The following is a 10,895-nucleotide window of genomic DNA, read 5'->3' as shown; positions in this document are numbered from 1 at the left end:
GCTTGAAGTCATATGTTCAGAAAAATATGAGATAAATATCGAACAAACTGAATAAGTTATGCTGCATTGCTTTTACCTTCAACTCTACACTAAATACTCTTAAACAACTACTATTACTATTTCTACTTCTAATGTAATAAGTGCATAATGTGTGTTTACCCTGTGTGCACCTCTGTGTGACTCATCTGTCTAAGAAGCAGTGGTGTTGGATTGCTCAGACTGAGAGAGACCTGATGGAGTAGTGCTGTCGATCTGTCTGACCTCGCTCCTGTCTTCTAGTTCACCCCCTCTGGCGGGCAGCTGCAGGGATCCCTGAGCAGTGAGAGGCCACGGCACAATAGACTGTGGAGTCGTGGCGTGCTGCAGACCGTCTGATTGACTGTGAGGGCAAAAGTTGGTGAAGCTGCTGCACAGCGCACCCCAGTGTTGCTCACATTGTCCCCGCAGCCGCCGTCCGACCCACGCCCTGACCTCGTCTCCACATTTCAGCAGGAAGTTCATCAGCTCCACATACGGCCTGGTGGGATTGGAGCACAAGTTGACAGCTGACTCGGGACTCATCTGAGTTCCAGTGAAAAAGAAAACGAGCTGAACATAAAGTGCTTAGAGACAAACCTGTTTCCAAAGGAAGTCATGACGGCACATGAAAGGGAAGAGAAAAAAGTTAGGACAGGGACAGCAAGCCTAAATGTTTTAAAGAAAGATGAGGGCTGATGAAACATCTCTCAACTTGTTAACTGGACACAGGTTAGGAACCCAACTGGGTATAAAACCAGAAATGTACATAAAATGACTCAATGATGAGAAGGAATTCTCCTACTGTGTAACAAACTGAATGGGCTTTCTTAACCTTACATAAAACTTGTGTAGATTTGAACATTTACACAACATAATATCACTAAAATGTATTTATATCTTAATAAAGTGTGTGAGTAAAAGACAAGGTTGACAATCAACACATCTACAATGTTTAGGCTAAGCACTCCGTTTTGTTTCATTGCAGAACTGTTCAGGCCCATCTTAACATCTGCAACTAGGCAAGATGGGTGGAAATCCTTTCATAAGCTCAAGAAGACTTCTGAAAACAGCTGTCAGTGAACTCAACTTGTTGCTGCATCTATAAATAGAGTAAAAAAGAATAAAACTGAGAAATTCTGCCACCTTTTAAAGGCAGATTTCATTAGAGAAGGACTGAGGAGAGGTGGAAAACTACTGTGTGAGCTGAAGAGTCACAATGTGAAATTGCTTTTGGAAATAAGAAATGCTCCAGCATGCTGAAGATAAAGGAAGATACAGCTTTGTATCTGCACACAGATTAAAATCCATGATGGTGTGAGCGTGCAGTAAAGCATGCAGGACATGAAACTGTTTAGCATAAGGTACCATTACTACTGGATGATACTATAGAGGCTTTGACGCCACTTATGATGCCATCTCTGACAGGATAAACCTTTAATTAATAAAAAAGAAAAAATGGAATTAAGTAGATTGTGATTTATCATAGAGAGGTGGCATTGTTTCTGCTTTGGTTTCACTTTGGCCTCTTTGTCTCTAAAATCCTCATAAAAACCCATTATGCACTTACTTATTTGTGTGTGTGTGTGTGAGTCTTTCTCACCCTGTGGGAAACATCAAGTGAAACTGCACCAGGCTTCCCATTGTGTCCATGTGGTCCTGCAGCGCGAGACAGAGATGGTGTTTGGTGTAGCACTCTCTCTGGAGCAAGAAAACCATCTCTTTCACCGCAGAGCACCGCCGGCTCACGCAGCTGAAGCGCTGACGCAGTCCCAATGCCATACACCGCAACGCGTCCTTCACAAATGATTTGCCCTGGAAGGTTTGGGGATGAGATGAGGAAAATCAGTGGAATCAGCTGTCTTATGTGCGACGGTTGCAAAGGGGGCTGGGCTTCATGTACATACACCACCTGTCGAATGTTTGGACACACTTTCCCATAGGATTTGATGGAAAAGTGTGTCTCAACTTTTGACTAGTAGTATATATGTGTCAGGCCTCCATGACACGATGTGATGTAATTAGTCATTGCCTTTGCATTAGTAGCTTCCATCTGTGGTTTCCATCTATAAAAAAAACTTCTTGGACAGAGAAGTTAGACAGAGGAACTAGTGTACAAATAAAAACAGGGTTTATGATGGCCTAGAGATTTCTGCAGATTTTGAATTTTAGTTTTAATTTTTTTTTTTTTTTAACTCTTTCAAAAATTGCATGTCGAGCAGTGGGTGTAAACATTTACAGGACGTCAACTATACAGCACATGTAGAATATTTCACCATCTGGCACAAACTACCAGATGTCTAGAAATGGTTGAGTAGCCTTTTCTAGGTCAGTTCATCACTATGCAGTCTTCTTCGAAGGTCATGTGAAAATGTTGTTATTCAGGCATCTTCAACACCAACTAATCCTTCTTAAAAATGGAAGATTATATCTTTAGTCATGGATTGAGCAGCTGACTCCAGCAAACCTTTGGAGAACTTGTTAGCACTGAGGTCTACTTATTTTTCATCCACTGGGATAATGTTATTGTTTTACTCAGATTCCAGATAAAAATCAAGCAATCCATTAAAAAGATTCTGGTAAATCCAAAGCAAGCATACAATTTTTTATTTTAATAGGAAAGCACAAATCTCATCCCTCAACGATCCTTACAGGACATCATCGACTATTCCGGCTCACTCTTTGGACTTATAATCATGCATTTCTTTCTTGCGCATTTCTATTCTAGTAAAGTGAACAAGCTGTTCCCTCTCTCATTTCACATCCAGTCTCAGATTGTTCTGTAACTAATGCTACCATGCATAACTATACACTGATCCTTATAGAAGAAACATTCCTCACAAATGACCTTAATGACTGATAGGGATTAAATGAAATAAAGATATGTATCCAGATATGTCTTCTCTGACCCACCCCAAAAGTTCCTTCTGAACTTTCTTTCAGGCCCTGGGGTCACTGAGTGCAGAGAGACCTGATGGCAAAGGTCTTCACTTTGAGATCTAAGTGTGTGTAATGAAGAGTGGCTGTTGTGCTGATCCTCCCACCTGCGAGTCATAGTGCCCGGCGTTGTGAAGCAGAGTGAGACATATATGGTGCAGGCCTTGGATCTCACAGGAGTTGTTGTTGAAACACTGAAACATCCCACAGCCGACATCCCCTGAACTCACCAGGCAGCTCTGAATCTCAGCTAACACGTTTGAGAAATCAAATGCAAAAAAAAACAACAAAAAAAACAAACATCACATCAGGGTGAAACCTGGAAGTTTTATGTTTCATTTACTCCATCAGATATGCAAGTTGAGGACTTGCTCTCTGCACACACGGGTCAGCTATTAAACAAATCATCTCTGGAGGTCATATACTTCATCTATAACCAGCTTTAACCGCGTTATTCCTGTTCCAAACCTATACTATCCTACTGATGTACAGCTTGCAGGAGCTGCATGGAGCGGAGTCGTCAACAGAGCGGCAGAGCAAACAGAGAGGAGCGCGCCACCGGCCCGGCACGGCACGGCCGGGTCAGGCGCACGACTGCGGTGCGATACGGTTTCAGAGTGTGTAGTCGCTTCGTGGGGTTTAAAAGGCGGACAGAAGCGTGAGAAGATTCTGAAAGCCTTTTCTTAAACTTTGCATGAAGAAAAGACATTTGAAGCATGCACACAATTAAAACTCCTCCTGTTCTTCTGACACGTTTTCATCATATTCTATTAGCACGCTGTCTGTATATATATATATATATATATATATATATATATATATATATATATATATATATATATATATATATATATATATATATATATATATAAATAAAAGAGACATCTTTATTTTAATGGTGATTTTGCGGGTTGAACTTACCTGTGCTCTGCAAAGAGAGACGTTTTTTTACTTGGCTGCCTTGTTTCTCTTGGACATCACGCAGATCCACAGCCAGCACCTGATGACACGCCAGCAGCAACAAACCAGCGGACACACACACCGGCATATCAGCTGATCGTTGGCTCTTTGTGGGATAAACTTAGTTTTCTTGGTAGCTTGCTTTAGTGGGATGAATCTGCGGGAGTCTGGCCGTACAATGTGGCATCGACATGAAAACTGGGACATAAAAACCCCCAAGTGAGCTGCGCGTTCACCGGAGTGAGACCTGGAGCCTCCACCAATCACAGCACGCCCACGTGAACGCGCAGCACACGTGGAGCTGAAAGTTTATCGCAGGGGAAACAGATGACTGTGTGACACAGTGGCAAAAACGAAGGTTTCTGAGTAATTTTACTGCGATTTATTACGCGACAAGTGGGAGGCCGAGGCTCTCAAAAACATAGCTACCCAAAAGAAAAGAAGGTCTAACTTAAAAAAAAAAAAAAAGCTACTCTTAATTAACCCACGAGAGAGCGCGCGCCCCTCTGATGTTTCGCAGCTGCTCTCGGAGGGGATGAGACGTGCAACGCAGAACGTAAGATGCAGACAAACAGAGAAATGTATACCAGTAGGCCCCAGTTGTCCAAAATGTTTCTGAAGTTTGTCAGATTATGTTCGTCAAAGACATGTTCCAGTGTTTATGAAGCAAAGGCTACGTTAAACATCCAGCTTTTACACGGTTACAGTATTACTATGATGATTATCTTTAGATTAAACTGCACAAAACTATCCATAAATTAGGGTTGGTTTTAAATTTATGCTTTAAACCGTTTTTTCTTACCTCAATCATAGATTAAATTTGAATGTCTTGCACCAAAACTTTTATTCCAGTTGAAATGATTCAGTTTAAACGTTAATTATGAGGTTTAATGACATTTTTTAAATGTTAGATTCTTTTCAAATTAAGTCATCAGCCGCCAAGCAGCTGAGTCCTATTACTTGAGGTTATTGATGCTAAATGGAAACTCATGATGGCTGATGTAAAAGGACTACCAGACTATTTATTGGCAAGTTGAACTTTGCATTGTGCTGTATATTACCAAGTTAATGCCACGCGTGGGTCTTCTTTCCTTTAACATGTTAATAATTAACTATGCATACAAGATGGCTGTTGTTTTGCACTCTCCAAAATGAAACCAAATGAAGAAGTGAATGTAATTCCAATCAATCTAGAGGTCTAAAGGGGAAAACTCTAATGGTTGACAAAACAAGTGTCATAATGACCAGTTGGAGCTTTTTCACAATACTTAAAGATAGTGGAGGAATATTCACATCTTTTTGGTGCCTGTACCAAAAACTTTTTCCAATCATCTGAAAAACACCTTTTACATGTGTTTTTTAAAGCTCTTACCTAAGAATTGGAACTTTACCAGTGTGAGGGACATGAAGTAGCGTACGTCGTCCCAGACTGAGCTGTCCCATCTCTCAGTCTGAAAGGAGTATTGCCAGGTTTAAATCTGCTCATTGTGAAGATTTCTATGTATGACTGAAGGTGCTTCTTGCTCATATACTTCATTAATAGATATAATACGAGGGAATAAAAAGACAACCAGTAGAGTTGGCACAAAGTTAATTTGTGTCAGTCATAGAAAGTTGACACTTCACATTAATGGCTTCATCAGTTGTAAAACTACAACACTCAGTCATTCATATTTTGTATGATACAGTATTTGTGATGGCTCAACTCAATCTTACTCATGATGGTGATGGAGAAACTCTTAATATGCAGCGTTCATTCCTATAAATATGTTTGGAGGAAGTTCCTGCTCTATGTTGCAACTGCAGAAATTGTAGCTAATTTTATATATATTTTTAGGAAATATTTAAGTATGATCACTCCTAGCATGAGGAAACATCAGTAATGTAACCATGTTAATGTAGATATAAAGAGTTCTTACTATTAGCCTTCAAAAACCTGAACAACACAGACAGTGATGAAGCAACAGTGAAGCCTCATCTTATTTGTCCTCTCCGTCATCATTACCTCTATTTATGGGGCCGTCAGTGACTGTGGTTGAAAGCAGGAGTGTGTATGTTTGTATGTGTAAGTGTCAGTGGGAGGTCAAGGTAGAGGGACAGGGAGCATTTATGTGTTCATATGGAGGCCCAGTCAGGGAAGACATACTTGTATGGGGGCTAATGTTTGGATGTTGAAAGATTTGTTTTTTCTTTGCGCTTGTTCAGCCTCCTCCTGCTTCAAAACATCCCACAACTTTAGTCACACAACTTGCAATGACCACCCACACAATGACCCTTCACCTAACACTTATACAAACACACACTCACACACCCCAAATAGCTCACTAATGTGCAAACAGTACATATGGGGGACCTTCTTGTACTCCACATGTTCATGTTGTGTAAACAACATTCTGCATGTCTGTATCTGTATGTTCATACACATAACAGACTCCCAAGTATCTGCTGTGAGAAAGTTAACACACATTAACATTAACAGTACAATTTGCCTTTATGAACAGCTGCCTCCTCTGCTGCAACAAGCTAACAAGCTGCAAAACTCAAACTCTAGAGTATGTTTTCAGAGGATGTATCTAGAGGGCACATGTTTTGCCCTCTGGAGTTAATTACATCCTCTGTGACATCCACCAGGGAGAGGGGGAGTGTTTCCATTCATCTGCTTAAAATGATAAGTCTTAATGGTATCAGTTTTTAAGGGCATTGCAGCTTTGAGCGTAAGTGGAGATCCAAATGTGCATATTATCTTGAACGTTACTGCTGGTTGAAAAATATAAGAAACTTAAAATAGCTTTGGCTAAATATGTTACACATATTAATTAAAACCTGTTTTTTTCAGAAGGTGATTTTCTCCAAAATAATCCTAAACAAAAAAAAAAAGAAAAACAGAAATACTTGAAATGGGGACACAGAAGGTCAGTTCTCCAGAGATGATTTTCTGTTAGGAAACATACATTAAAGCTTTAACACCTTTTATGGTATATTTCCTTCTTTGTGTTCCTGGTTAGACTAATTTTATAAAAAAAAACGGGACAAACTAGAATAGGGAAGTATCTATATTTACACATAAATATAACCTGAAAACCTACTTTTACAAGAGTCCTAAAATTTTGTGTAGAAAATTTAAATAAACAGATAAGACAAAATGAATTTGTCACATTTGTATTTTAGATTCTATTGTCATTTTTTAAATTTATTTTTACAAAGTGTGTTTAAAACTCACTTGTTTTCGCATCTAGTATTAATTCCATGTAAAAAAAAAAAAAAAAAGGTGTAATTTGGGAGGTAAGAGGGGTTAGTCATTACACACAGCAAGATACTGGGTAGACACTAAACTCTGAGAACATCAGCAACTCTTCCAAAGATGTAACATCTTTACAAACTTCTGTTGGAAAGATTAGACTTATATCGGTTCATGTATTGACTTATGAGCGGAGAAGCTCACCTTTGCCACAAACGTCACATCAGTTTACTTCACAGAAACTCCATGTCATACTTCTGTCCTTTTGTTTAACTGGGTTCTACTGAAACTCCAGTAAACCTCACAATCTTCTTCTTCATGATTAAAAACTGATGGTCAACGATCTCTGAAACCAGTTTGTGACATGCTGACATCCAACAGTAAAACTTTTGCTACGTCCATGTCTTGAATGAGTGGAAAACAAAGGCATGTGGAACTTTAATTTAATGTCATTATCATCATCAATTATTTTCCAAGTACATACATATATATACATACATATATATATACATATACATACATATATATATATACATATACATATATATACACATATATATACATATATATACATATACATATATATATATATACATATACATATATATATATACATATATATATACATATATACATATATATATATACATATACATATATATATATACATATATATACATATACATATATATACATATACATATATATATACACATATACATATATATATATACACATATACATATATACATATATATATATACATATATATATACATATACATATATATATACATATATATATACATATACATATATATATACATATATATATACATATATATATATATATATATATACACATATACATATATATATATATATATACATATATATAAATAAAAGAAAACAGAAGAACATGATCTCACCAATTTTATTAAAGCCATCAGGATGCACAGTCAATTCTACGAATAATACATGCGAAAATAAAAACATGAAATGGTGTGATGGAAGATGAGACCTGTACTCATTCATTGAAAACTTACTGACAAACATTTCACTAGCTGAATCTGAGACACCCTGTTTGGAGTGCACTCTAATCCTAAAGACAGAAAAATCAGCAACCCAATCGACTTCCGCTGTCATTTCAATCAGTGAATACAAATTGTAAGCCTAAAATATTAACAGCCAGCATATTCATGGAAAATGCGCATAAAAAGAACAAGACTGACAACTAAAAAAAAAAAAAAAAAATCAGTGTAATAACACACAAAAAAAGGCCAGTACAAGAAAATGTATGAGTCAGATACATACAAAAGGTAGAGCAGTGCAGTGACAATGCACCTCTTGGCATAGTACAAGCCCTCCAGCAGTAGCCTTGTGCAGCACACATGGGCAATGAAACACCCCTGCCTCTAATCAATTCAAGATAGGCCAAAAGGAAACACTCATCTTCTTCATCCTCCATTTCTCTGATGCTGCAACTTTCAAAAGGCCAATGCAGTCATACAGAATTATGTGCACACCAGTGAACAGCAGTCTGTCCCTGTAGCAAGAGGGAAAATACAGACGTCTAAACTCCATTTCTTCGTCAATTGTTAACTTACAAATAATGTCAGTTTTTAGACACATCTCAGGGAGTTTTGGGGCCAGAGGGACAAGGGGCCTCTTGAGTGTCGGTCTGTTCAGATGGTGCTGAGTTAGAACTTGAGGTGCTTTCTTCCTTCCTTTCCCCTGAAAGGAAATCGTGAATGGCAGTTTCTATATGTGGTCGGAAAATGTGGTTCATCTTGGGGTCCACAACCTGAGCTATGATTCGATCCACACCAGATTCCAGCATGCCTGATCTGGAAGTAAAAACAAACAAACCGGTGCTAAGAGACTCAAAAACAGGTACTCAAAAACATAAAATATGAGTATACACTGGATATTAACAAATAGTTGGGATTCTGTGCAATAGCAAAATGCAATCACTTCCAAATTTCAGGAATATTTATCATTCATCGCTACAGAATGTGCAAAATGTGCTGAAAGTTTGATATTTTACCAAGCAGAATGTCTCATAATTGCATTCTATTTCTATTTACACTGCATCCACTTTTTAAAATTAGGGTGATATTCAGAAAGCCCTGCGCAAATCTTTGATAGCTAAAGATGTTTTTTTTTTTTTTCCTCTCTTTCTTTTTGTATGTTATGCATGTTAAACAGCTATAGGTTATACAGCCAAAAGAACACAGTAGGGATAATTTCTCCAAAAGAAGATACTGCTCCCAAAATATCTAAATGCCATTTCTTTTTAGACCGGCCTGTACTTCCTTTTACTGAACTGGCATTACCAGCTAACACATTATACTAATACCTGCCAATTGGCTAACTAAGTAGGTCAAACAAAAGATAAATAACTGTCCTTCACACTTCTTTTTTTAACCAACCAGCTCAACAATCAGGGGAAAGTGGGCTTTTTAAGAAGTGGTCTTAAAATTCCAGTTTACATGATTTTAAACTGGAAAGCAGAAGCAAACAACCTGCCACATAAAGATATTGTCGTGCACTAGTTTTCCTAAGCTCCCTATTGTCACAAAAAGGTCCAGCAGTGACCACATGAACACTCACAGTGCACACACGCCAAGCACAGTCTTAGTTTTTCATCTACAAATAACACACCTTCTTTAGTTCAAAACATTCCCACAAAATGAGGGATACTATCTGCACCTAATTTGGCATGTCTTATCCAAGATAGAATAAGTTATGAGTTGTTAGAAAAACTGCACTTCATGTGTCACTTATTTATTCACAAAAACTATCTGTGTAGTGACATCTGAGGTACAACAGCAATAAATAACAACCATGAGTCTGTGGTGCCTTGCAATCATTAGACTTGAATGCAGATCACAACACTGAACCTGCATTATATTGCTGTTTATGCTCAGGAAGATGCTAAACATCTGGAGAGCCCTTATTTAGATACACCAGCTCAGAAAAGCTGTAGAGACTGTTCAGGGTATCACTCACTGGACAACACTTTGCCTCAGTCCGTTTCTCATCTGGTTCTTGTTGATGGACGGGTTCCAGTCCTGCGTGCTCAGGTGGGATGTGACAAAGTTATCAACTTTCTGTCTCAGGTTTTGATAGGCAGGCTGGAAAAGAGCAACAGTTGTGTCAATGCAGTCATCATACTGCTACAGTAACAGAGGAAAGCAAAGAGATTTTTAAATTCCAATTTCAGTCAGCAACAAGTTATCAGATAAAACAAAGTCAAGTGTTTTTAATCAATAATTAAAGCTCTGTTTTTGTGTAGGTGTATGGATACAGCTGCGAATAAGGAGCATCTTATGTTCCCGTTGCAAAGGTTGAATACCTTCGTATCAACATCAGCCAAACAGTCCCGACGGAACTCATCAAAAAGCCCCCGGTTCTTCAGATGCTCCACGATCATCGCGATGAGCTGCGGGTCCCCCGGAGGAAGGCCGGACGAATTCACGTTCACATTACCGCTTCCCTCCGCCATCCCAAGCCCAACTGGATATCTGCTTGCTTACCTGCTAAGCTACATTGACAGAAATCTAGCTCAACAGACGTACGAAATGTGCAGTCGATTCATAACTCACAACAAGCTGCTTGCGACGTGAGAGCTGGACTCGCGCACATTAGAGTTTAATCAGTAGAGTTGAATCGGTTGATTCTGGTAAACAAATCTAACGTTTCAGTCTTGTCTGCGCATGCGCATTTAGAATATGACCTCGGAA

The 10,895-nt window shown here is 38.5% G+C and overlaps 2 protein-coding genes across 2 annotated transcripts; both read right to left on the bottom strand.

Annotated features, from left to right (window-relative positions):
• Positions 1-189: 189 nt before the first annotated feature.
• Positions 190-4,000, bottom strand: stc2b (stanniocalcin 2b; the record flags this gene model as incomplete). The annotated part of the gene is made up of 4 exons (XM_079247339.1): positions 190-517; positions 1,619-1,830; positions 3,060-3,202; positions 3,874-4,000. 4 exons carry the CDS (start codon positions 3,998-4,000, stop codon positions 190-192), a joined length of 810 nt encoding a protein of 269 aa, XP_079103465.1.
• A 4,069-nt stretch (positions 4,001-8,069) lies between these two features.
• On the bottom strand, positions 8,070-10,850 carry bod1 (biorientation of chromosomes in cell division 1). The gene is made up of 3 exons (XM_079248167.1): positions 10,508-10,850; positions 10,162-10,286; positions 8,070-8,996 (listed from the first exon to the last, which is right to left on the bottom strand). Exons 1-3 carry the CDS (start codon positions 10,655-10,657, stop codon positions 8,783-8,785), a joined length of 489 nt encoding a protein of 162 aa, XP_079104293.1. The 5' UTR covers positions 10,658-10,850; the 3' UTR covers positions 8,070-8,782.
• Between the last annotated feature and the right edge of the window lie 45 nt (positions 10,851-10,895).

Source organism: Telmatherina bonti (genome assembly GCF_933228915.1).
Source record: "Telmatherina bonti genome assembly, chromosome: 10".
NCBI classification, from domain to species: domain Eukaryota; kingdom Metazoa; phylum Chordata; class Actinopteri; order Atheriniformes; family Telmatherinidae; genus Telmatherina; species Telmatherina bonti.
This window is presented reverse-complemented; position numbering and strand designations above follow the sequence as displayed.

Bases quoted from the DNA above. Each gene is read 5' to 3' on its own strand.
- bod1 (XM_079248167.1), bottom strand. From the start codon at position 10,657: ATGGCGGAGGGAAGCGGTAATGTGAACGTGAATTCGTCCGGCCTTCCT. The intron at 10,287-10,507 runs GTATTCAACCTT...GCTCTTTTCCAG, and splicing joins TGGCTGATGTTGATACGAAG to CCTGCCTATCAAAACCTGAG. The intron at 8,997-10,161 runs GTGAGTGATACC...TTTTACTTCCAG, and splicing joins CTGAGGCAAAGTGTTGTCCA to ATCAGGCATGCTGGAATCTG.